Source organism: Alligator mississippiensis, chromosome 10 (assembly GCF_030867095.1).
Source record: "Alligator mississippiensis isolate rAllMis1 chromosome 10, rAllMis1, whole genome shotgun sequence".
Classification (NCBI taxonomy): Eukaryota; Metazoa; Chordata; order Crocodylia; family Alligatoridae; genus Alligator; species Alligator mississippiensis.
In genome coordinates this window covers 23,932,938-23,960,841 of record NC_081833.1, presented here as the reverse complement: position 1 = coordinate 23,960,841, position 27,904 = coordinate 23,932,938, and the positions used below count along the sequence as shown (strand labels likewise).

General features: G+C 41.8%; 1 protein-coding gene across 2 annotated transcripts in view; it reads right to left on the bottom strand.

Annotated features, from left to right (window-relative positions):
• MED13L (mediator complex subunit 13L) overlaps positions 1-27,904 on the bottom strand; it is a 402,047-nt gene that overhangs the window by 155,651 nt on the left and 218,492 nt on the right. For both annotated transcript variants that reach the window (XM_006266403.4, XM_059713565.1), the window contains one exon: positions 20,246-20,329. In XM_006266403.4, coding sequence (XP_006266465.1) covers positions 20,246-20,329 — 84 coding nt within the window. The remainder of the gene's footprint in view (positions 1-20,245; positions 20,330-27,904) is intronic.

Below are 27,904 nucleotides of genomic sequence, written 5' to 3'. Positions count from 1 at the left end.
GATATTAATAACAATAAAACACTACTCAATATTCAAAAATAAAAAGTGCAATTAACCAAATTAACTCCTTTGGCTCCATTTGTAATGACTCAATGACAGTATCAAGGGAATTAAAAAAAAGCTAAATTTCAGCTACAGGCTTTCCTTAGAAAGGCATTAATTTATAATAATTTCTAGTTTAAAAATGAAACAAGGAAAAAAATTGGTAATATTCTTTTAAATATATATTTTACTGACACTCAAAAGTTTGAGTTTCCCTCAGTGCTGTAAAGGGAATCTCACACAATCATCAGTTAATGTTCCCCTAATATAAGCTCTTAACAACTGATGTGAAGAACAAACTAAAGTAATGAAAATGTGTGTTAAAAACACACCCTAAACATTGCATTTTTGTCTTTAAGTCCACAAAGCCATTAAAATATAGTTTTAATTTATTCCTTTCATTTGTGATAGTAACGTGACACTTAATTTTCTGTTGATGACAGCTTCTTTCTTTAAAGGCTGAAAATAGTATTGAAATTTCTACCTACATACATGTTATTTCCTAGTAAACAGAATAAATTATACTTAACGCTCCTTAATAAGATAAGAATTGTAAAGACAGAAATGTATTTTATAACTGTTTTTTAAAAGTGTTCATGAAGTTTTAAATAATAATTTAAGATATTTAAAGTCACTGAAATTGCTAAACTGCAAATATATTTTTTCTTAGAATTAAGTTTCCTCCTTAGATTTCCTCATTCTAACTTTGACACTGAGAAACTGTGCACATATCTACTATACAACTGTAGATAAGGTAGATGTAAATGTGTAACTGTTGTACCAGTAGATACAAGTTAGCTTTAATGTAGTTAGCTCAGGTACTAACAGCACCTAGGTCTGTCAGCCCCCACACAATTGCATACCCAGAGTCCTAGGTGGAAGAGCAACATTTAACAAAGAATCTTGAAGAAGAAATTCCAGTTTATAGGGTAAACAAAAAAAAAAAAACAAAAAAAAAACTCTCCCCCTTTTTTCACCCTTTCAGCTGCACCATATATACATACGGTCAGTCTAAGATGGTAGAGAAAGGAAGGAAGGAATAGCTCTTTCTGCAAAACTAGCATCGATTTTTTTTTTCTGGATACCGCACAACCAAATAAAGACGAGCCCCTTGTTTTTGGAAGGCAGAACGTTAAAAAAAAAGATATTCCAGAGTCATGGTCAACTGGGTGACAACAAGTAAGTTCTCCTGAAACAAAGAATATCCAGAAAGTGTGGCATTTGAGAAGATAGTCTGGGTGTGGCATCGGGAACTTCCTGGTGTGGTAGGGCAGCAACAAGGCTAGGCCCCAGACCCTTCCAAGGGCAAGAGTAAGACTATTTGTTACTTCTTTATTGTAAATAACTCTTTCTGCAAGTTCTTGTAAATAATAAAGGTTGTTTCTATGCCACATGCCTCATCAAGATATACAAGCTGCACGTGGCATCTCACTTGCCCTAAGTCAGCTCGGTTTCTCTTTCATGCAAAAGCTAGTCTCAGCCAGTAGCTACAGCTATGGGACTGTTAACACAGGACTCCACCCCTTTTACTTACAGGGACAGAGAGAAGTGGCAGACATCTTGGCACTTGGCAGCTATCACAGCACAGTTTCTGTGAATGTTTCCATTCCAGTGACGTAAAATCAGCCTCCCCCTTTAAAATGCACACTCTGATTTGAGGCTAATTTTGGGGAAAGGGGCATGTGCGGTATGCAAATAAATACAGTAACTTACATGCAAAACTCAAAGGTCAATCTCAGCTGACAAATACTGTTCAATTTTATTGGTTTTCTTCTCAAGGGAGAATGGGGCAAAAAGTAACCTGACCCAGTTGTGCTCAAGAAATTACCTGGCCCCAGCAGGGGCAGCCATGGAAGTGATGGGGCAGGGTTTGGAGGGCTGGGGGAGGTGAGGGGGGGGTTGTTTGTGTTATTGGAGAGAAAGGATGAAAGGAAGGAGCATCCATATGCGGTGGCCTACATATGCTGCTTAACCCATAAATAATACCTACACACTGCAGAAAGCCCTAGCTTAACTTGTGGTGTTCTGTTTGGGAGAGAGGACGTATTTTTCTGCTGGTCAACTACCATGTAATACTGCTTTTGTCATGTGATTCTACATTTCTTTGGGAGCAATTGTACTATCAGAATTTAACCCTGATTTCCTGGCTACAATAGGAAATTGACCTCTTGCTGACAAAGTCTGTAAACAGGCTCACTTAAGCCTATTCAGTGCTAGCTTAGGTAAAACCTTTTATAGTCATTACAGCTTAATTAACACTTTCTGTATGTAATTTATATACTGCATACAAAATTTGTATGGAAATTTATGCCTAATGTAAGTGGAATGACAGAGAAAACCTGCTTTTAGAATTTTTTCCCTCCTTTCTTTGGTTTGGACCTTCTGTAAAGTATCAATTTCTATCCTGTGTACACTTCATATAGCAAAACTGTAGAGAAATGTCTAACATGACATTTACAAAGTGGAACTGGCAACACTGGTGAGTTCTCAAGCACATGGATCTACTGTCCAGAATCCATGACCATGTAGTGGCACACTACTACAATCTAGTATAATACTAATCATGGAATTCCAGTACATCCACGCACTAGCAGGTAGGAAGGGGAGAACCCTTGATCACCAATAAAAAGTTCACTTTGTCTCTAGAGGGGAGGAGAATATGGATACAAGCTTGGGTGAAGAGGTAAGGAGAGAGAGAGGTTTTTTGTTTGTTTTTTTAACTTTACCTCAATTAATATCATTTCTAAAGTTAGGACAACTGATTACAGCCATTCTGTAAGAAGTGTTTGGTTTTATCTCCTTGCCAAATATACTAAGGCCAACAGTGTTTATTTTGTATAGCTATGTTTGAAAATGTAGCCGTGCTGTAATTACTGTGCATCAACAGATGGGCTCTGAAATATTCAGTGTAGTCATGAAAAGGATGGTCTCTGGCTCAATGATTCATTGTTAAAAAGGAAGAACATAGCTTTATTTATATTACTAATGCCACATGGAAGAATTGTTTATACAATCTTATTTAACGCTAATTTATGATACAGCCAATGTTCATTCCGAGTTCCCCATCTTCTAAACTAGTAGCAATTAATATTTAATACTAAAGACTAGCCATTTAATCCTAAAGACTAACAACTTGGTGTGTTGTTATTATCTTGATCCTATAAATCAAATCAGCCAAAGCATTAAAAGCATTCAAACAATACAGTAATTCAGTGCTCACATCACCTTTAGAAATGGCTCCCTTTACTTCAGCCAATTAACTTGCGGAAGTTTGCATCTCTACAACTTATTTGATTTAATGTTAATCAGGCTATAGCTGATTTTTATTACATGCTCAAATGATTTTCTAAGCAAGCAACCTGACTGTACTGTATAACTGATACTACTGTGAGCTGCAAAGAATAAGCTATTTTGCAGTATTTTAAACAACCCATTTTACTTTTTCAAATATTTTGGCATGAAAGGTTGCTGGCAAAGACAGACAGGTATTACTGATATCTTTAATCCAAGTTCATCAGTGACATCTTGAGTGATTCTGCGTCACGCACATGAATAAGGTTAAACATGCAGATACCAGTCTGCATACAGCTGTCTCTCACGTTCAAAAACCAATTAACATAAGAACTGCTATTTACTGGGTCTGACTATAGGTCCATCTTGCCCAGGATCCTGTGTTACACAGGGCATGTCTACACATTCATTAATATGCTGCAATTATGGCACATTAAGTTTAGTAATTGTAATGACAGGTACTAAATTAATGTGCTGTAATCAGTACTACTGCACATTAGTGCAGATGAATTTTTTTTTTTTTGTGACATTAAAGCACATTAGACTAAATCTACTGTGCATTAGCATGAGTTTTGCCTGCCATGCTAATACAGGGTAGATTTAGTCCTCTGTGCATTGTCTCGTGTACACACACCCAGTGGCAGAGAATGGATGGTGAAAGGAAGAGTGAACTGGGTATGATCAGGGTCTTTTTCTACTGTTCCTCTCACAAGTTTGCTCAGGGTGCCCTCCCCCCCCCATAAGCAGTCTGCACTCACAGCAGCGTTCTTCCCCTGCCTTCGCCGTTCCCCAACCCGGGCAGGAGGAGCAGTGCCGTGCCCAGCCCAGCCTGCCCCCTGCCTCCAGCTGCTACTCAGGAGGAGGCAAGCCAGGCAATGCAAGCTGGTGCAGTCCCAGGGTAGTGCCAATCCAGGACTTTTATTTTCATTTGCACCAACCAGCAGGGATGGCCTATGAAATCCGGGATTGTCCCAGCCAAACCAGGACATGTGGTCATCCTAATTATGAGACTGTAAATGGGATTTTATTATTTACTATCTCTTTGCCATTTATTACTTTGTTAACCATTATTATGCCCCGCCTCAAGCATCTCTTTTCTAGGCCTAGCCTCTTTAGCCTCTCCTCACATGGAAGATCCTCCCTACTGCTAATCATTCTTGTCACCCTCCTCTGTACCTTCTCTAGTTTTTCTCTGTCCTTTGAGGTGTGGGGACCAGAACTGGGCAGTATTCAAGGTGTGGATGCACCATGGATTTATAAAGGGGCATAAAGATACTTTCAGTTTTGTTTACAATTCCATTTTTAATAATCCCCAACACTTTTGTTTTCCTTTGTGACAGCTGCTGAGCACTGAGCTGAGGTTTTTAGTGAGCTGTCTACAATGACTGCCAGATTTCTTTCCTCTGGGATAACAGCTAGTGTATAGCCCATCATAGTGTAGGTATATTTTGGGTTATTTTGTCCAGGTGCATCACTTTACACTCATCTACTCTGAACTGCATTACCACTTAGTTGCCCATTAGCTCAAAAGTGCCAGATCCTTCTGTAGTTCCCTACAGCCCAGCTTGATCCACTTTGAATAATTTTGTGTCATAGGCAAATTTGACCACTTATCTACTCACCCCCTTTTCCAGATCATTTATGAATATGTTAAAGAGCAGTGGTTCCAACAGATACCTGTTTACTTCTTTTCATCCTGAAGACTGACCATTTATACTCAACTCTTTGCTCTCTATCTTTGAGCCAATTTCTAATTCATGAATGGACTTTCCCTGTAATTCCATGACTACCTAATTTAGTTAAGAGACTCCAATGAGGAACCCTGTCAAAGGCTTTCTGTAAGTCCAATATACAATGTTAACTGAATTGCCCTGATCCAGCTGCTTACTGCCTCTCTAGCAGGTTGGTGAGGCATGAATTCATTGACAAAACCATGTTGATTCCTCCCCAGCAAGTCATGTTCATCCATGTGCTGAACAATTATTTTTTTATTATTGTTTCTATCAGTTTTCCAGGAACAGAAATTAGGCTCACTTACCTGTAGTTCCTCGCATCTCTTCTCCAGCCTTTTTAAAATACTGGAGTCACATTGGCAACCCTCCAGTCCTCTGGTGCCGTTTTTAGTGATAGGCTGAATACTACCATTAGGAGTTAAACAATTTCCAATCTAAGCTCCTTCAGGACCCTAGGGTGAATGCTATCGGGTCCTCGTGATTTGCTACTGTTTAGTTTATCAATTTCCACTATAACCTCATGTTTTGAAACATCAGTTTGAGTCAGCTCCACTGACTTATCCCTTAGAGAAGAGGGGATCTAGTGATGGAATTTCCCTAACATCTTCCACAGTGAAGACAGATGCAAAGAATATTTCTCAGCAATGGCCCTGTTTATCCTTTAGTGCCCCTTTTTCACCTGGATCATGCAAATGTCCAACTGACACCCTGGCAGGTTTTCGGCTAATGGTACATATGGACCTAGAGGTGAATGAGTGGGTGGAAAAAAGTGGGTGGAAAAAGAAAAAACTAAACCTTGATGTGAGGGAAAAGAAGTAAAACAGCACTGAGACAACCGGCTTAAAAAGAATAAAAAGTATAGTAGCAGTGAATAGGAACGTGTGCTGAGAAACTAACACAGCTCATAAAAAAGGATGATTCCATACTGATTAACAAAGATTCGATGCAGAGCACGGTCCAAAAATGACCATCACTGTTATTCATCACAGAAGTTGGAGCAAGGTGCCACCCACATGCTGCTTAAGAGTATGTCAGATTACCATTTTGCAAACATCTGTACATTTTACAGCAGGGGTGGGCAAAATGCAGCCCGGGGGCCAGATTCAGCCCATGGGGCCCCTAAAAATTTAGAAAATTAATATTAATCTGCCCTGGGCTGCCTGTCATGCGGCCCTCGATGACTTGCCAAAACTCAGTAAGCGGCCCTCTGCACAAAATAACTGTCCGCCCCTGCTTTACAGTATCCAAACATACGCTATACAGATATCCTAGCTGCTCTCTCAATGTTATTCTGTGTGAAACATGTTTCTGTGTGCAATGACTTTCTAGACTTTTAGATTTTTTTTGTCAGCAATTGTTCTTCTTCCATTATTTATTCTAATTAAGGGAAAAAATGATTAACTCTATACTGCATATCTTGGCTTTTATAAATTCTTAACTGTATGTGAAGTTTAAAGGAATAAAAGAGAAATGCTGATAAACCCCTAAACAATGGTGATACTAATGAGATTACAGAGACCTAAACTTGAAAAAAGCGTGTCGTGTGTCAGACATTCGACCATTGCAACCAACATCTAAAATTGCCATATTTACTCACATATCACATGCGCCTTTTCCACAAAGATTAGCTCTCTAAATTGGGGTGCATTTCTTAAGCAGGGAACTCGATTTCTGCACAGGAATTAAAGCGCAGGGATGCCGTAATGACTGACAGGGATGTCCTTCTCTTCCAGCCATAAAAGGGCAGAGTGCACTATATAGTTCACAGTTCAGCAGCAGCTCTGAGGGGGTTAAAAACTGTAGATTTTTCTACAGCACCACAGGTTAGGATTCCGTCAGGACTGGAAAAAACTTTTTTCTTCATTCTAGCTTTCCAAAACAAAATTCGCATCTTTTTTCTTTTTCCTTTTGAGGGGGGTGAGATGGGGGCAGGGGGGTGGCAGTTCACAACGAAATACAGCCATGGATCTAAAAAGGATTAGAAGAAAATAAATATTTTCTCTATTTTTTCCCCGTGTGTTTAACCTAGTGGGTTTAAGAGCACTTTGTGTATATTCCACTGCCATTGTGTTTCCCCCAAAGAGTAAATTTCTTGTTTTTTAATGTGGAATTTTTATACAGGAAAAAAGTAAGAGAAAACATTTAAATTAGGAAAATAGTTGTTAAACCAGGGCATATGCAGAGATAAAATTATTTTTAACTCATGTTTTTGCAAATCATTTGGTTTAAAGTTTAAAAATAAAATTACACTCAATAATTAAGATGTACCCTTGGAGGAGTAAAAGTGTAAACAATGAAAGACTGATGGCATGTGTCTATAATACAGGGTTGATTATCTGGAAGCTAATTATTCAAAAAGTCAATTTAACGGGAAGGTTCTATCTTAACAAAACCATCAGCCCACAGTTTGGTTTGATTATCTGGAACAATAATGACACTAGTTTTTCTGGGTAATTGACATTTTACTATACTTCAGTAATCAGAAAGTAGGCTGTAGAAGTAACTAAAGGATAGGCTTATATAATCACCTCTCCATTAATATGTTCAGATATTAAAGTATACACCCATCACTCTGTCAGAGCTGATTTGGATCAGTGCCTCAACACAGTGGAACTTTCTAGCACAAGGCACGGTAAGGCAGGGGAAGTCTCGGCACGGTGAAGAGTTCCGGCATGGATAGAGTTCCGGCCAAGGAAATGCAGATTTGCATAACACAATTGGCCGATGTTAAATTATTCCCACGTGGCAGCTGGCAATTGGCTCGCTAGCCGTATAAAAGGTTAGGGGCGTTTCCGCCCTAGTTGAAGAACTCCGTGATTCCCCCTGGAGTGGAACTCTGGCAGCTTGATCACCTGCCAACGACTCCCTGTCGGCGAAGCCTTGCGACGTATCCTTCGTGTTGCATGCCTGAGTTAGGCCCGAGCTACCCGGTCTACAAGAGCTCCTCGATTACCGATTAGAGAATAGAATTGTTGCAACTACGATTGCCTGCGCTGTATATGACTCTACAGTGTAAGTAAAGCTACCTCTGTTTTTCCAATTGATACGTGTCTCGTTTGTGCCTAATTCCGCTCCGGTGACAGAAAGTACCCATCTACCCGTCACGGGATCGCAGCCGCAACCCTAGCTAGCGTTCCCGAGGACTCCTGATCCTCGATTCCCCCTCGGCCCCCACACTCTTTTATGTTGGTAAAATGGTTATACAATAATAGTTGCATGAGAATAAGCATTCAAAACTAAGAGGACTTCTAAATATTTACAAATGCCCTTAAGTCAATTCAATACTGATACATTCAGTGACAACACTGTGTTTGGCAGGCTGTGCAACTGGGAGTCCTGACAAATCTAATTAACAGCACATCAGGGGCACTTAGTTTATTCTTTATATACAGTGCCAATAATGAGTGTATAACAAGAAAAGGAACTTAAAAATTATTGGGACTAAGTGGTCACCAAGTTCTGTTTAAGCCAACTTTCATATATTATTACTGAATTTCAGACGTTTGTATCCAAAAATATGTTTTAATAGGAACATTAATGATAACTACGGCATTTATAAATAATGAAAAAGAATAAAATAGTCAAGTAACAAATTGAAATAAAGAAGAGACTAGAAATTTACAATTCCCACTCCCAGTTGCTATTTGCACATATCTGATTGTTTTAAATATTTTTTAAATGGCTCCATTTAATAAATGTTTCATACATATAGAATAATTGCAATATTTATGTATGCTCTCTATGCTACATAATTTAAATATTTTAAAGCAAAGTAGGTGTACACATCCCTACATTCAAAAAGCACCATAAAGAAGCATCAAATATAAGATGACCCTGAATATAAAACAACTCTCACTGACTCGATTCTATGTATGAAAAATGTATAAATTTGATGCAATTTTTCCAGGCATAGAATGTAATTATTGGAGGCAGGGGGGAGAGGGAGGTATCAGGTGGCTCTCCTGCCCCCGGGCCCCCCACTTTTTGCCCACTCCATCCCCCGCTCATCCCTTACTATCATACTCTGCTCTCCCTGAGCATATGGAAGTAAAAGCCAAATGTGAAAACTCTGACTTTGAAAAAACATGTCTGTAATAATTTACATACAGGCAAATTACTATGGGTACACATAGACTTAGTTCATCCAGAATCAATGCATGTTACTGTTTTTGAAATTGCTGCAAGGTTTAACGCAGGCACTCCATAAGGACACTTAAGCAGAACTTTTGTACCTACCTACATACAGCACAAATTATCCACAACATTTTTCCAAATCCAAAGGGCTCATAATTTACCATACAGTTCATTGGGCTAGGCCCTAGCACAGTCAAAAGCATTTCTAGCCATGGTGACCCCCTAGCTCAGCACTGCTCCACGTGTATTCCAAATACCACCACAAACGTTCTAATTAGCTCCCCACTCATGACTGGAACTGGATGCTCTTGTCATGAGTCCTGGGATCCTGCAAAATGTATATGCAAATGAGGTATACAGCAGCCTGGTGCAGCTCCACCTCATGGAGGCCAGGGCCACACTAATCATATGCAACAGGCTGAGAGATGGGGTGACAGAGGGATTCTGGGTGAACTGTTTGGGCCCTATTAAGTGATATTTTCCAAACATTTAAAATGGGTGAAGAATGGAAATGGGAAAGAAAGGAGCAGCTCAGATGTGGGAATGAAGAGGAAGAAAAAACATATTCAATACAGTGGCTCATCATGATTTAAGAGTTGCCACAGATGAGGGGTGGGGGGAACTGAGTACAATGGGTATTACCCATATATCTTATTCAGGTGGGCTGCACTAACCTATATTTGTGGTGTTTCCCCAATATTGGCCACGTGGCTTTATAGTTATGCTCAATGTTGGATGCATTTAATGAACTTTGTAGATGGTTTTCATTACTTAGAACATGCTGCTTTTGGCAGAAGTTTAATGATATACAATGTATTTAATGAGGTTTCCTAGTGTGCACATGTAAGATAAGAAGCTTTTTCCCCCATGCTGATTAGGGGGAAAAAGTCTCATCTTATATTCAAGTAAATATGGTGTAGATCTTCCATCTACAGGCAGAACTGGTGTCACCAAATAAGCACAATAAGAGATATGGAACAGAAATGCAATTTTATCTCATTTATTTATATTTGTGGATAAAATCTAAAATATACAAATATTTTGGACACAGCTGAAAGGCATTAAAATATGTAATCACAAGAAAAGCAAGTGAACATGACTTCAACAACTGACCCCTTTCCCCAACCCTATGGTTTCCCAGAAATTCTTGGGGAAAGCTATGGCATTTAAAGAATGCCCTGAATATAGATGGATCACAGCTATTTCAGAACTATGGAAGGGAATTCCAGAGTCTCAGACAATTCCAATAAAAACAAGCTATCAGCAACTTACTTTCCAGTAAGCCAATGGACAATCTGTTGAACATTTCCAATGACTGCATCTTGTTGTCATGTGGCACAGAGAAAAAAAAATGGTTACTATGAGGCATGTCTAGATGAGCGTGAACTAAGAGGCATATCCTAAGCTAGCAGGTATCAGCCTTTTTACCAGGCATGTCCTAAGGTAAATCCTGTACTCTCCCCGAGTACCACTCTGATACTCTTCCTTTGCCTTGTTAGCTGTTCTTTCTATTCCCTGCCCAACTTGCAACTCAGCTTTCTGCTCCCTCCTTGATCTGCCATATAATCCACCAAGGTTGCCCATGCCACTTATGGCGCACATACCACAGTTTGGCTATCCCAGAATTACAAAACTGAACAACAATGCCAGGTTTTGAGTCCACCCAATTCACAATATCTGTTTTGTTCAGGTCAAGCCTTGACTAGTTGCTCTTATCTATACCCCAGCCTGTACCTATCACCTAGAGCAGGAGGGGCAAAATACAGCCCATGGGCCAGATTCAGGCTGCCAGGCTCACTCCCCCTCCCCCCCGCAACCAAAGAGGCAGGTAAGGACCAGGCCCCCACCCTTGTGTACACACCACAAGGGTTTAGTTTGGTTTAATTCTCCCTAAATTGAAACATTGTTTTTAAAAACCAACCATTTCAATTTAGGGAGAACTAAACTGAATTAAACCCCTGTGCCATGTACAAGCAGCCTTGGGCTACAAATGGGAGGGCCCCATATTGCCACCTCCTCCATCCCTTCCATTTTACATCAGGCAGGTCAATACTCAGGGTGGTTCTTTTCCACCATAGGTAGAAAGGGAATCTTAATGTGCACGGCAAAATAAAAATTAGCCCTGGATTGGTAGTAGTTTCTGTGCTATACTCAGGTCTGTACTCAAAGTGATGAGGGTAAGGAAGATTTGAGGAATCTTGATATTCTAGTTGTTCTGCTATAATCTTCCCAGTACTTTTGACAGAAAAAATGGAAGATGAAAGCCTGCTCATCCTTATTCAGTCTATGAATGCAAAATGATATTTTTTTTGAGCAAAGGCCTCAATTATGACTTTGTTACAACAGCTAGCACCCTGCCCTGCTTAAAGGATCCATTTACAAACTCCATCAACATTAGACCAAATTCTGAAACTGTCAAGACTGTGGGGGGTATAAAAAGTATTTCTCAGTAGCAATTTAATAAAACATTCTTAATTTAATAATATATTACTATTCTCTCCTTCATCCAAAATAAACACATCAGTAACTAGGACATCCAGCTTTGTAGGTGTTAATACCTGATGTAATTCATATTTTGTTCCATTCCTCATGCTAAAATATACATGTTGACTGAGCTCCTCTAGCCACTTTATCCAATATTCCAAAATTGCAACTCTGTTCAGCAGTGCCTGAAACTCTTCCCTGACGGCTTCCCTTCCCATTATGTACAACCAATTGGAAAATCCTACTTCTTTCAGCATAACATGTTAAGACCACAAATGTGCTGCTGCTGTTTCTGCTAGAAGAGTGGCAATTCATGATCCAATAGTGCAGGGAAGAAACTGTAGTCTCCCGGGTAAAATGTAGGCTTTCAAGCAAAGCAAACTATACGCAGAATAAGCACTGAAATAGCAGAACTGCTGAAACCTGAATAAATATAAGTCTCTTGACATCTGGAAACACATGAACAGCAGAAAACAAGACTGATCTTTTCAATCACAAAGCTCAGAATTAAAACATGCTTCTGAATTAAAACCACATAAAGTCAGATAATACCAATAATCTGAGCTTCTTTTAAGGTAACTATTCAAATAAAATTAATTTGTCACTACCATTTGTAACCAGTGCCCTTAACATCTGCAAAAATAACTTCTTTCAAATGTCAATTTTGCCCTTATTTACTTTGCAAAAACCAGCACTTTCCTATATGCCAATGGAAACCATAAAGTACAGCTATCTACATGAGTAAAATTCTGTAAATAATGTAATATCCAAAGCATATTTCCTTTCAGTTCAAAATCAGTTTCAAGAAAGGTCAAATCTTGGGCCTGAATTGTTTGAAAAAGCGTCTTCACGCCAAAAATTGGTACTTTAAGTGCCTGTCAATAATAACATTTCAAATAAAGATGCATCGTAATGAGAGCAATTTAAAGAACTGGCAAAAACAAACAATCCCTAACAGAATGCATTAGACACCAGGGGCACATCCAGATGAGCACACATATGCATTTCGCTAGGGACAAACAGCAGCGGCACATAGTTGTGCTGCTACTACTTGTCCCTGGGGAACACCCATGCGTGCATGCTCTGGCACACAGCAGGTTGCACTGGGTGATGCAGGGGAAGCTGGGACCAGTACCTGGGCTGGCCCCAGCAGCCTTACACAGAGTCCTAGGGGCCTCCCGGGGATCCAGCACTTACTATCCAGCATGTGGAACCTGGCCACCAATTGGAGTGAGGCTCCAGATGGCCAGGCTCTGGTTTCGGGCAGCACACACTGCCACCACATGCACTGTCTCACTTTTTTCAGGAACGGAGTTGTTATTTTTTTACACCAGGATCTCCCAGTGTCAAAAAAATGTGCCATGCTGCACATTAGCAGTACAGGGAACACCTACATGTCCAGCATGTACAGTTTACAGCACTGCAGAGAGATCCGTGGAACCACATACAGCATGCGCATGCTCATCTGGATATGCCCCATGAAACCAACTGTTTTTCTGCCTTTTGTTTCAACTCTTACTATGTCATTATTCTGTAAACCATTTAATTTTTTTTTAAGGAACAAGAGAAAACAAACAGGACAACCTGATTAAAAATAGCAAATTGCATTTCTGTTTACAAGTTTTTTTATATTTTTGTTGAAGACCAGTAGCCTTCCAAGTCTTATAAAAAAAAAATCACAGGACTCTGGTTTTGTTACTTTTTGGGTGCAGTTAAATATCTCCATGAACACAGATATCTACTAATTTTTAATCTAGGGTCCACCCTCAGAGGCCTTAAAGAAGAGTCATTATAGCAGACCTCAAATTATTACTAATGCAGAATGAAATACAATTAACTGTTTGGCTAAGGACAGGGGCAATTGGGAAGGCACTAAGTGCCAAGCTATGCAGAGTTTTATACATGCTAGGTAGTGTGCTTCATGCCACCGGACCCTTGAAACTGGAACAGAAGAACAGTATGAATTGAAAGGACAATGTACCATTTACCTGGGACTCAGATTCTTGCACTGCAAAATAGTCTAGGTGTAAATCATACCCTGAAGAGAAAGGTAGTTAGCTGTGTTAGTCTGAAGTCAGGAAGGCAGCAGAACAGAAGTGCACCTTATAGGCTAATTGACCAGAGATGCAACTCTGGTTCAGTAGGTCTATCAGGTGCATCTTTACCCTGCCATCATACCTGTCAGATAGACAGTAGTATGGACTTCCACCCTTCTTTTCTGACTCAAAATGCATCTGGTGTGGTCCACTTGAACCAATATGAAAAAAAATGGATTTTGTTATTAGAATGGCATATATGGAAGTGTTAACGTGCCTTAAGAATCCAGCCACTGGCATTTTGAATGTCTGAAATTAACTGTAAGCAGCAGCATACAAAAAACATATTCTGGATTAATAATTAGCATTCTGATCTAGCATTCTAAACCTATTCCAAAAAGCAAATGCTCATAATATATAAATAGACAAATCAGTCTATTGCGTGCAACTGGAATGCAAACATTTCAAACTCTGTCAAGGGAAGGTTATGCTTTGAAATGGACTTTAAAAGACATATTCCAGGGAAACTATTTATGTAGTCAAAGACCAATACTGTCTGAACTACACCAGTCTTTAAAAAAAAAAGGTTCTTTCTAAATCAAGGCTGCAAAACCTTTCTTTTAAACCCACGTAAAAGAAAGATACAGGATGCTGGCCTGAGCTAAAGGGAATGGGAAAATACACCATACACCTCTGACGTGTCTCTTGCTATCGGTTGTAAGTCGTTGCATACAGGAAATCTCTCTCTCTCTCTCCTTCTCTAATTTGTGTAATTAAAGAGGTCCTTACGAATCTCTGGGGGGGTTGCTATGGAATCATAAATATTAGTTTGTTCATTTGTTTTTCAACCAAGGTTTCTAGGCCTAAGAGGCTCAGCCATAATTTCCAAGGTGGTGGGAGAGGGAAAGCAGTTGCAATTTTTATCTCTGGGAGGAACTCATATATAGTAGAGCCCAGAACTTTCATATCTGGGTGGTTCACAACCCACTTATTTTGCAATAGATTGCCAAAAATTAAGGACAAACTGCTCAGCTGTTTGCTGTGCTTATGGCATCACTTCCCCAATCAACTGGAGCTTATCAGTGGTCCTAAGCAGTTGACTGGAAGAGCAGCACCCTTTGAAATAAAAGATACAGCGGACAGCTGTATCCTAGTTACTTTGTAAACTCTCATCTTCACAGGGTAAGGTATTTAATTCTGTGAAATATCTGGGTTCTGCTATACCGGGGTAGGCAACGTTTTTTGGCCGGAGTGCCAAAAAACACCACAATGCCTACCTCGGAAGGCGCCGGAGTGCCAGCGTGGCAGAAAAACAAAATGAGGGCAAGGGGTACATGGCAGGATGCCCTGCTTGTGCCCCTTGCCCCCCACCCAAAGCCCCTGTCCCCCAGCCCTACTGCCCCTTGCCCTCCACCCAAAGCCCCTGCCACACAGCCCAGGCTCTGTGGCTGCCAGCAGCTACCCCAGCTCTGGGTAGCTGCTGGAGCCCAGGCTGCTCCCAACAGGGCTTGCAGAGTCCCAGCTGCTTGCTGGGAGCAGCCCAGGATCCCGGCTGGCAGCAGCGCCCCAGAGCCAGGGCCGGCTGCAGCTGGGAGGCTCCAGCAGCTGTGTGGGCTCCGGCATCAGCTTCGCACTAGCATGTGCAGGAGCACCTTGGAGTGGGTGGTGGGGGAGGGGCCTGAGGGAGTGCAACCCTGGTCTCTCACCCGCTCCCAGCACAGAGCAGCCCAGCAGAGCTGTTTGCAGCATGCCTGCTGCTTGCTGCAGCTGCCCAGAGCCCAGGCTGGCTACAAACAGCTGTGCCGAGCTCATCACCTCCGTGCTGGGAGCAGGGGAGAGATCAGAGCTGCGCTGCCTCAGGTCCCTCCCCCATCGCTTGCTCCGAGGCGTGCCTGCACGTGCCGGTGCGGAGCCCAGCAAAGCTGTTTGGAGACTCCCGGCTGCAGCCGGCCCTGGCTCTGAGGAGCTGCTGCCAGCCGGGATCCTGGGCTGCTCCCAGCAGGCAGCTGGGACGCTGCAAGCCCTGCTGAGAGCAGCCCGGACTCCGTTGCTGGCAGCAGCTACCTGGAGCTGGGGCTGGCCGCTGTGTGCCAAGCAAAATGGCCTCACGTGCCACACTCAGCACGTGTGCCAGGGGTTGCCGACCCCTGTGCTATACAATACTGAATATTAAGAACCTAGATAAATCTTCTCCCTCTCTCTCTTTCTGTTGTCAGTCTGAAAAAAGGGACAATTAATAACAAGGAATTATATACTTTGCTCCATACCTAATCAAATAGTCATGAAGTTATGGAATAGGTGTACAGGGATAGGTTATCATATTAACTAATATCAATAAGACTTAAAATAATGGAGAAAGAAATTGATAATGTAATTCAACATGAGCTACCTCATCAATAAGCTCTGGGATGTTTAAAAGGTTACAGTAACAAACCACAACAGTTTTAGGAAGTAAAAGAGGAATGCAGTTGTTATTGAAACTGCAAGAAAAGTTTCTGTAAACAAAACTCCATGATTTGATGTTTAGCAAGCACACTAGAATTAATATTCCAACTCTTAAAAAAAAATGCTATTGAATTTTCACAGTATACCATGGTCAGAACCTCCATTTTTCAGTCTGTCCAAAATGTAGCACCATGAACATGTTGGGGCACGGGTTCAGTGGTACTACAGTGGAAAACTACCAATTAATGAATCATAAAAATGACTTCAGGAAGCATCTAGATCTCCTGAAAGATTTCTACTTCTAAGCAGCCAAAAGCCGCTACAGTTTCCAATAGTATCTGAACTGAAACAGTTCTTAAGGTATCTGGTAGTTCTAATCTTCATCCTTACATTGTCCAAGGTCCCTATTTTCAAGGCTACAAAGAAATGCATATGGCCATGGACCATGCCCAGAGTATCCAAGTAGTGATCAAACTCTAATCAGCTGGTAAAATTTCTTGATTAGAGGAAAGTAGAGTATGGCTGCAGGCATGTATGTACAACACTGCATGTCTTAGAAGACATATTCCATATACTCATTTATAGAACGCAGAAAAGAAGTCCAGACTATAAAGTTATGAGCTGCAACAGTTAACTATAAATAGTAATTGCAGCTGTGCCTATGCAGTATTTGATAGGACTATGATTTGAAAAATCTTGCTTGAGGCTGAATTAGACAAAGGACTACACTTTCATCCCTGTCTAACTATATCTGCATTCCAGCACCTGCAATTGTTGCAGGAAAAAATCAGGGTCTCTTGGATATCTAAGTATCTGATTAATCTTACATTTCAGCAGCCTTTAACTAAAAAAGGAGGGGCCAACTTTTAATAATCTGAACCCCAAATATTTCAGTTGTGAAAAAACTTTTTCTTACACACACTGTTTTAGCCCACAGTTTATATAAACCACAAACAAGATTTTTAATTATTTTGTATATTTGAGCAACTTTAAAACAGCCTAACTATTTAAATTAAGGAGCTGTGCTTAGTTCATACTGTAAACTAGCTTCTTTACCATTTTTCTTATTTAAGTGCCAAAAAGTAAATATTTCACTTTACTTCTCTTCACAGTGATGTATGTGTTATATAAAAAATTCTGGGATAAGTTTCTAAGAATATTTTATGTTAAAATACATTGGCAATGCTTTAAGAAACCTATATAAAATCCAGATGCTCTCTGGAAGCTATTGTAAATAGACTTTAGTAATTTTTCCACCCCATCTAAGAAGGCAGTAGTAAGGCATTGTATCGGAGTGAAATTCTGGAAACTTTTGATGCTCTGGGTTGGGGGGGTGTGTGTGTATATTATATATATATATATATACACACACACACACATATATATATATATATATATATATATATATATATATATATATATACACACACACACACACACACACACACACACACACACACGTGTGCGCAAAAATAATACTTAAATATATGTAATGCAGGCATTATAATAAATACTTATATTCCTACTAATCACAGTAGTCCTAGAGAACCAAAGACCAGAACATTTCTAATCATTGCTAACAGGTTCCCAAAATAAGTAAGGCAGAAAGGCATATGCTGTTAGATACTGTCTATCCACCTGTCTGCTCCACAAATGGTATTTGTGATGCATCCCCTTTTCTTCTGTAAAAATAATTTCTGATTTCAGAAATAAAATTAACCAGACTAAATTCATTGGGGCACCTCCTCTTCCTTAATAAATTCTGCCCTCCCTCCACATCCAAAATGGTTCTCTATTTTAATCTCCTCAACTACTCCCTCACTCCTAGAGATGAGCAGGCAGTCTTTCCTCTGCTTTAATTCTTGCCTACCCTGCTACACACAGCTACATAATCTTCTTCTTTCCCCTGTTCAGTTCCCTTCCAGCAGGAGGTTCCATTGTCCTTCCTTTTAGTACTTCTTAACCGGTCATACCTCCTCCTCTCTATTCCCAGGGTTACAGGCTCCCTCTGATCCTCTTCTTTTAATCCAGCCTCAACACAGTTCATAGATCCTTGTCTACTGATTCTCTGACAGCTAGCCAGATGTTTGCTTACTCTACTTTAGCTCCCTGCCCCTACCAACCATGAATCTCTGGCTGCTCATCCCTGCTATGGATGTTGAACCCTGAAGTGAGGAGTCTTTGTCTTTTTAGACCTATTTTAAATGTACCCTGAAAGGTGGTGGACAATTACAGACAAAACTTCAGGGGTTGTTTTTCTACTTTTATCTACGGCTACAGCTGTCCCAGCCCCAAGCTATGTTTTCAACAGGAAAAAGGTGCTTTTTAATACATTAGCTGCCCCCGAGATTCTACCCTTAACCAGCTTACATGTTAAAATTGCAGATTGCTTTGCCTACAGCCTTGCATTTACAGTTAGTCAATACAACTTTTTTCCCCGCATGAAGTCATCACTCAGGGTGCTTTTGTGCTGAAAGGAACAAACACTAGCAATTGCTCCCTCACTCCTCTTGCTACCCTTTATTAGATTATCTAAGGTAAAGTACAAAAATGCACAACCTAGAATAAACAAAAATATCTAAACCAGCCTTTACAAATATTTAATTTATGTTGGATCAAATGGCAGTCAATTAACTTGAGATAGAAATGACTTTGTGTAGACATAACCTATGGCACAATACTGAATGGCTGAAACCTGTCAATCACTCCTCCCTGATCCTAACTCACCTTCTGTTGGTCCTGTTACTGTACTGCTTGAAAATAGGAAAAAAGGCAGCTTCTTGTTTGTTTAAAAAAAAGCATTAGGCATTAAGTAAGTAGGGCTTAGTCTCAGTAACCTCCCATTGGCTATTTGAAAGCAAAAGTATTGCCCATTTTTGTAGTCCTAGCGCTATGTCTTTGAGCACAAAAGGCAACATACTTGAACTCTTACCAAAACAGTAACAGCAACAACAAAGCAAGAATGTACTTAATACTACTATACATGTGATTTTTAAAAAGCACAAACACTTATGCATTCACCAAGATTTCTAATATGCAAATATTTGTCTTTATGCAAATATTTTTAATACAACAATCATTTTAGGAATCCAAGTGTCAAACCTCTTTAAAGTTGTCAGTAAAATGAGGATACTATTGACATAAACTATAATAGCTAAATATATTTAAGTTCACATTTATTTTCCTAAAATACGTTCCACAATATGTATGTGCATTTATGTTTGTAGGTGCATTCTGTTTTGAGCACAAGCTGCCAGATGCTTTAATACAGTTGATTGATGCTCACTGGGAAACAGCATGAGACTGTCAAATACATTTCATCTGTGAACTAAACAAAAATTTTAAACTTGATTTCCAGAGGTAAAAAAACTATATTAAACTACTACATCCCACAGTCTCCAAATACTGTGAATGGAGAGAAATCCACATGCCAAGCAATGTTTTCATATTAGGAAAGTGGATAAATTCAACTTTCACTTTATTTTTGCAAGGTGATATGAAGTACTACTGCTTTGAGCTAACTTGTTAACATGCTGTCAAAAGCAACCAGCTGCAATAGTGTGCTGTAACAAATATGAAGCACAGTACTGGCATCAAGGCAATACAGTTAAGGAGAAAAAATACAAGCAAACAACTCTCAACTTGTAACAAACAGACGCTACAGAAAACCCATACAGTCTTACAAGCTTTGGTCAAATGACTATGCGTGTGGTTCTAAGGGGAAATATCTAAGTAGTTTTTAAAGCTAAAAGTTTTCAAAAGCAGACATTATTTCACTATTAGAAACGTGAGTTTAGGCTTAGGGTAAAGCATTAAAAATTAAACAGCTGGTGAGCTTTGACTATTTGGAGTAACAAAGAACTGCCACCGTTCAGACTTATTACACAAACAATTGTAGAATCGACTTCACTTTTTCAGCCCAAGTTAGAATCAGTAACGTGACCTTAGAATCTACTCAATTATCTCCGTGAGCTACTGCAACTACTGGCAAGCAAAAAGCTATTTACAAATGAAGAAAAGATGGTGCAGGAGAGAGATGCAGCAATAAATCATGATTCATCTTGAATTATGTTATCCTACCTTTTGTTAACAGGCTTCTCATCCTTTTCATAGGGCCTTATGAACCATTTTCCAATCCTTACGAAGTTTTTATCCATTAGGCACCTACAAAATAATTTTTGTATCAATTATTAACTATATCTTAAATGTTAATTAGGCAATAAACGTGAATATACAGCAAAACGTCCATCATAAATTTCAAAATTTCATTTTTCATGTTCAAAGTTCTAAATGATTTTGTTCCTTTTTATTTACCTGTCCTGGTCTAGCCACCTCCCTAATCACTCTTTTTTGCAACATTAGTGATTACATACAGTCTTAATTCTCCATTTGTTTCTCTTATCAAGCAATTGCTCTCGTTTCTAACCTATGTACATGCACAAAATCCTTCCCATTGATCCATCATTCTCTTCTTCATGTTCCTCTTCTAACATAATTCTTATAATTAATAAATCAATTCCCAGGATGACATCTGAAATGCACAACAATTACATCTAGAAGTGCACCAATACATTGGTCCCATATCAGATAGGCACTGATATGGGGGAAATTGACCATATCAGAAAAAGGCTTTTTTTTGCCTGATGCGGCCGATAATGTGGCACATAAATGCCCTGTGCATGCGCACAGCCACAGCACGCACAGGGCCAGGAGCACAGCCTGATAGCTTGGGAGACCAGTGTTGGGCTGCGAAGTCTGGTGTAAGAGGAGTGCGGGGGGAGGGTAGGGGCATGGTTTGGGGGGGAAGACTGAGGCCCCCACAGTGAGGGAGGGAGTGGAGCTGGAGCAGGTGATGCTCAGCCAGGGCGGGGTGCAGGACAGAGCCACAAGCGGCTCGTCCAGGGGGCAGAGGCAGGGCAACTCCTATCCTGAACACACCCTGGGAGGGCGTGGGGAGGTGTGCCCTGGATTTGCGCATGGGGCAGGGCGGGGCAGGCTGTTGCTGCAGGACGGGGGCAGCACCGGGTTCTTCCCAGCTGGGGCGGGGGGAGGAGCTGGGCCAGGCTGTGTTTGGGATGGGAGGCAGCAGTACTGGGAGTGGATTTCAGGGGGGTTGCATCAAATTTGGGGGGAGCTAAAACCCCCTCTACAGCCCCCTCCACGTGCTGCTGCTGCCCACTCCAAGCACAGCACAGTCCAGCCCCCCACCAGGAAGAGCCCAGCGCAGCCCCAGCCTGCAGTGACAGCCCACACGCAGATCCGGGGGCACAACCCCCATGCCCTCCCAGGGTGCATGCATGGCAAGAGCCACCCCTTCCCCGCCTGCACAAGCTGCTTGTAGTTCTGTCCCATACCCCATCCTGCCCCGGCTGAGCAGCATCTGCCCCTGCCCCACTCCCTCCATCACAGGGAGGACCTCAATCTGCCCCCACAATGCTCCTTCCCTCCCCCCACCCCTGCCCCCACACCAGACTTACCAGCCCAACACTGTTCTCCAACTTCCACAGCTGCATATCGGAATTGGATTAGTATCAGCCAATATGGCTCCTTAAAAATCAGCCACCAGTATCAGCCCAAAACATTTCTATATCGGTGCACCCCTAATTAGATCTTTTACCCACCCTCTCAATACTGCTTAACTTGTTCAACACTTAGTTTTTCAGGGAAAAACTATATTTCTGTGTGTCTGGAGCATACGCTGCACAGTGTGGCAACTAATGGTATATAAATAAAAAGAAATGATGGTAATTAACAATTTAGGAATACATCAGTTTTTATTTAAATAATTCATATTATGATTCATAGTATCAGACCTTATGGTAACATTTTACTCAAGGTTAAAAGCCAATCTTATTTATTGTCCAGTATATAATAGTCTTTAGTTTTCAACAATGCTTATACTTTTAACTACAATTACTTTTCTAATTAGTGGGTCTCTCAATAAGACTTTCTTTCCTTCTATAATAGTAAGTTTCCTCAAAAATCTTCCCAATTCATTGAACTGAGAACAATTCTCTGAATTACCTACTTTGTGCTCTTAAAATAAGTATACTATTTCCTTATGGAAGTCATATATCCTGTGGTTTGAAAAAGTCAGTGAAGGAAGAACACAGTGATGCCTAATGAGAAGGCTGGGAGGGCTTACACAACAGGTCAGGAAACCTCCAGGGTACTGTACACAGTAAAATCCATACAGTGGTAGTAACAACTATATTTCTTCTTAGTGCAATTTACCTAATCAGAGATTTCTGATACTTTTAAAACACTATTTGCAGACAAACATGCATACATACACACACCTGCAAACACTGGCTAAATGAACTGACAGAACTTTTATATTCTTTTTAAAGGGAGAAATGTTTTGCTTTAAAAATGGTGCCCCCCCCCCCAAAAAAAAATATTTGCTGTTAGCAAGGCTTAAATTACAAGGCTCAAGAGCAAGAGGAAGTACAAGAAAAAAAATCTTCACTGCCAGCCCAGAAGCAGACAAGTTTTCCCCCATTCAGTCCAAATCTAACAAATGCTTTATTTGTATATCCCAAATGGAAGGACTAATCTTATACTCCCTCCTCCTTTAAGTTCTCCAATAATATACTTCTACAAGGTGACTTAAGAGTAACCAAAGCACACATCGCCCCTATGGTGCATTCAATGTGGTACTCAATACTGCAGACAACATTTTTTATTAAGGGTGCCCATAGAGATTTTTTGAGCCAATACTGATAGCCCATTTTTAACAAGCCATATTGGCCGATACCAATCCAATTGCCAATATGCAGCCCAGCAGCATGGAAAGCAGCAGCATCTGGCTGGTAAGCCTGCTGTGGGGGACAGGGCAAGGGGGGAGAGAAGGGGCCTGGGGGGGGAGGGGGCCACAGATTAAGGAGCCAGGGCCAGTGCCAGGCTTTTCCTGTGGGGGCAGGGGGGGAAGGTGAGGGGGAGCTGGGCCAGGCTGAGCTTGGGGCAGGTAGCAGAAGTACTGGGAGTGGAAGCTACATCGAATTTTGGAGTGACTGTAGCCCCCCATAGTCCCCCTTCCCAGTGCCACCACCACTGCCACCCACCCCAAGCACAGCCCTGGCCCAACCCCCATGCCGGGAAGAGCTCCCTGCAGCCCTGGCCCGAGCCCACAGTGGCAGTCCACCCTTTGCCCCATGCACAGATCTGGGGGCAAAGGCCCTTATATGCCCTCCTGGGGTGTGTGTAGCGGTGGAAGCCACTCCCGCATCCCCCGGATGAGCTGCTCATGGCTCTGTCCCATGCCCCGCCCCACCCCGGGTGTGCAGTGCCTACTCCCTGCCCCAGCCCCACCCCCTCCATCACTGCAGGGGCCTCATTGAATGAGTTTTAGTTAAAGTGCCCCCACTGCCATTTTTCAGCATGGGGATGTTGATACACGTGACGCTGGACTCTGCTGGAGTACATTAATTAATTGAGTGTGCTCCAAAATGTAATTACAGTGTATCGGAGCAGCCTCAATATACATGTAAAGGAACCCAGTGAATTTAGGTAACATCATATATAATTAAGAGAAGGTAGCAGTTGTAGGCCAGGTACCTACTTTCAAACAACTGCATGATCTATAGTTCAAAAACTTTTCTAGTGCACACAAATAAGAGTGGGAGTCAGGCAACCTGGGTTTTATTCCAATCCCTACCTCAAACCTAGTGTATATGACCTTTTCAGGGATTTCCAAAGCTAAGGGTCCTAGTTGAAGAAGATACCACTAACAGCTCAGTCTCTCTTAAATCAAAGAAAAAATACAGTTTACAAGCAGAGGTAAATTTCACAAATTGACAGGTATCAAGTCCATAGCAAAACTTGAAACTGAATTTGGAAACTAAACCAGTGAAAACAACAAACCACTGCTGTCAGGCTTGAAGTAAAAACAAACAAACAAAAAACTCCACTTAAAATAATTTTCTAGTATAGCTATACAGGCAAAGCCCTCTTAGTGTAGCTGTGCTTATAATGGTAAAAGAGTTGTTATACAATTTACATCCGTTTCCCAAGTTACATAAACTGTACATTAGAAAGCACTTGTACATCAACACAACCATCAGGGCTTTAATAGTATAGATAACTGTTGAAAGAAAAAAAATTTCACAACCATAAGAAAAAGCACAACCATACCCTTAAATCAACTGTACTACTAAATGTTTTTTATTATAGATTTTGCTTTAGCAAGTGAACCACCACCTAGTGCTTTCAGAGATTATCTAAAATCTAGCCCTAAGCAAAATATACTGAAGTCCTTTAAATGTAATGGTTACAAAGTCATGAATCACAGTAGAAAGAGGCACAGTTTCATGAAATGGCCAAAGATAGATGACAAAGAAAGATATCTTGATTATTGTTGCCATATAATCATCTACTAGCAGCTGGTAAACTTCAGTAACAAAGAGTGGGCACTCATCAGTAAATCAATCAAGTAAAACAAGGATGCAGAGCTGGTACTCTGAACATACAGATCATATCTCCATTTTTGGTTGAGCTGCAATTTATCTTAAACAGTGCAACTGTTGGAACCTATCCATAATGTTCTTTTATTTTTTATTAACTGATTTTTATTCCATTTGTTATTACTTTTTTAGATAAAGGTGACAAAAACTGAACACAATGGATGTGTCCACACATGCAAGTATGTGCACGCGCAGAAGCTCAAACAGCAGCAGCACAAATTTGTACCAGAGATTTGTGCCTCAGCACACATGCCTGAACATTCACTTTGGTGCAGGGCAAAATGTGTCATTTGGGGCAAAGTGGCCCTGCCCAGTTCCTCCTGGATCTTCAGCCAGGGGGAGGTGGAGGCTGGCTCCAGCAGTATAAAACTGCCCTGATGTGCAGCTCAGGGCTACTTGCCCTCAGGAGCTTCTGAGGACAACCCCGTCTCCTGCCCCTTCTGTGGGCAAAGGGAGACCCTGGCACACATGACCCTCGAATGCACCAGCCTGCAGCCCCTCCACCTCCAGAGTCTCCTTTTGGATTCTGGTTGAATTTCACCCCCCACCTTTTTGGTTTTGGTCACCACATCCACGGCCCCACCAAGTCCTGGGACCTCCTGGTCAACCTCCTCCTGCCCCTGGCCAAGTGGGCCCTGTATCTGACCAGAAAGGAGGCACTGGCCAGGAAGGTGCCCGGAGACTGCGGGGCTACTTTCCTCTCACTTGTCTGTGCACATCTCCGGGCAGAGCACCAGTGGGCAGTGTCCACTAGCTCCTTGGATGCCTTAAAGGACCAGTGGGTGCGGCCCAGGGGGCTCTGCTCAGTGTCCCCCTCAGGAGCACTTATTTTCACATTTTGACCCACACGACACACTTATTCTGTTTTTTTCATTAGTTGTCCCAAAGTATTTTGTTGTAACATTCACCCACTCACCTCCATAAAATAGGGGCTACTCATTAGCCAGATGAGCCTTTGGGCCATGCTATTTTGAATGTTACAAATAGACATGAGCTTCTGAGCCTGGCCCGTTAGTATCTGGGCACACTAGCCCCTTGTGCCAGCTGGACTGCTGAAGCAGCCTTAACCTAGAGTGGCCCCTATACACTACCCACTGCAGCAGTCTGGCAGCGGGGGCTACTGCCTGGCTGTGACCTACTGCCATCTGTGACAGCATCTGCCCCCCTTGAACCTGCGGCCCCATGACTGCATGCCTACGAGACCCAGATAGGGACCACAAGGCTCCCTGGGCTGTGATACAGGCACTGCAGAAGAGCCTCCTGCACCTCTGGGCCAGCTGCCAGGGGGCCGTGGCTGCACAGTTGGCCTTCAGGCAGCACTGCGCTCTCACGTCTTCGGGTGTCCCTGCTCTGCCATCTGGGCAGCTATCGTCCAGATGAGCTCCTTGCGGTGGTCCGTTCTGAACTGTTGAAGTGCATCTTCCTGGTCCCAAATGGCCAGGAGGTCAGCCACCTCATCTGTCCTCTAGTTGGGTCCCCAGTGCTGGCCCTGGGCAGGCTTCTCTACCCAGGTCCTGCCACTTGCCTCACCAGCAGAGATCCTGGTGATCCCCATTTAAGAACTGCAGCTTCTTTGATAATTCCCCTCCCCCCCCCTCAATTCTCTCATTAAAATACCCAAAATACATGTTCTTCCATGATTAAAATGAAATGCCACTATATAGAGAGAGATCAGTTCAACAATGCTTTATTGATATATTTACAAGTTTAAAGCAATTTGGAAGCCTACCAGTGCCTCGGTCATCAAAATACAATTAATTCTAAATATCTATGTGCTCTGGCATTTGATTTTGGTTTTTGGTTTTTTTTTTATCATAGAAAAATCAGAGCTGTGTCTGCCCCCTTCACTCACCAGGATGTGGGGTGCTGAGCAGCACTTATATGCTGGTGCCCTTCCCCGGCCCGTGCCCCTCACTCCCAACCCACAGCCCCACCATTGCCCCTCACTCCTGGCCTGCAGCCCCCACCTGCCCCCACTAGGCTCCCTCCTGGCAGCAGCTCCATCCCAGCCCCAGGACATGAATGAGGCCGCAGGATATGAGGGCACACAAGTGGACCAGGCCTGCACTGTATCCCATGTACAACCCCACGTCTCATGCAGCTGCGTGCCATAAGCACACCCATGGCCACTACTGCTACTACTGCTGCGGGGAGGGACCATCCTGAACAGTCCCCCCACCCCCACACATTCCCTCCCACCCATACATCCATACTTACAAGGAACAGAGCCTGGGTCCAATCCAACACTGCAGCCTTGTCCCACTTCTGTTTGTTCCAGCATGCTGAGGCACTGTGCTGGAGCAGAAGGGACATGGAGCAAGCATAGAGATGCTCTGGCCACACGCTAGAGCATCTCTCTGGAGGACCCAGCTGCCAGTTGCCTCCAGACATGCTCTAAGAGCATGCCCTGTGCCACTTTTTCCCAGGGTGGTTTGTTTTTTTTATACCAGGATTTCCAAGTATCAAAATTAGAGTCTGCATTGCAAATATGCAGGAGAAACATTTTTTTGTTCCTAGTGTGCCTCTTATGGTATCTCAAACTGCTTTGAGATGCCCCAACAAGCATGTGCTTGCTCATCTGGATGCAGCCAATACATCAAATCAGAGAGCAATAATGATAAAGTCATGTTGTTATTAAATTTACAAAGTGGTTTTATTGTTCATTCTTATGCAATGCCATATACTTATTAGAAATCTCCAATAAATTAGAATGGGCAGCAACCAAAAATATCACAGAGGACAGGCAATACGTCTGCAATTTTCTCAGCTACAATTGTTTTCATTCCAAAGGAATGTTAGACTGGGCAAAAGTGGCAGAAAATGTTTCATAACCCTCAAGTCTGACTGTGACAAATTAAAACCGTAGTTTTCAACTTATGGCTTGCAAACAATATGTTGCTTTGAAGAAACTTCCCAGGCTGCTTATAGTCACAAAAAATAAACTGAAATTGAGGTTTACAGGGAGAGCAAAGTGATGTTGAGGCAGCTCATACTGGCTTAGTAATGTTGCCCAGGGACCCAGTAAAGGCCGGGGGGGGGGGGGGGGGGGGGGGGCACAAAAATTACAGTATTCCCAGGAATGCTCTTACAGTAACTGTGGATGGTCGCCCTAATGTTACTATGCAGTCAGTTATGAGAAAACACAAGATGGCTGTGGCAGCTCAATGCCAACTAAGGATTCCTGTGCACAAAGGACATTTCTAGCTGTACTATTAAAGGAAATCTGATGTCCACTTCCTGCTACTTCAAAATGCAAAGGAATTTAATGCAAAACTAT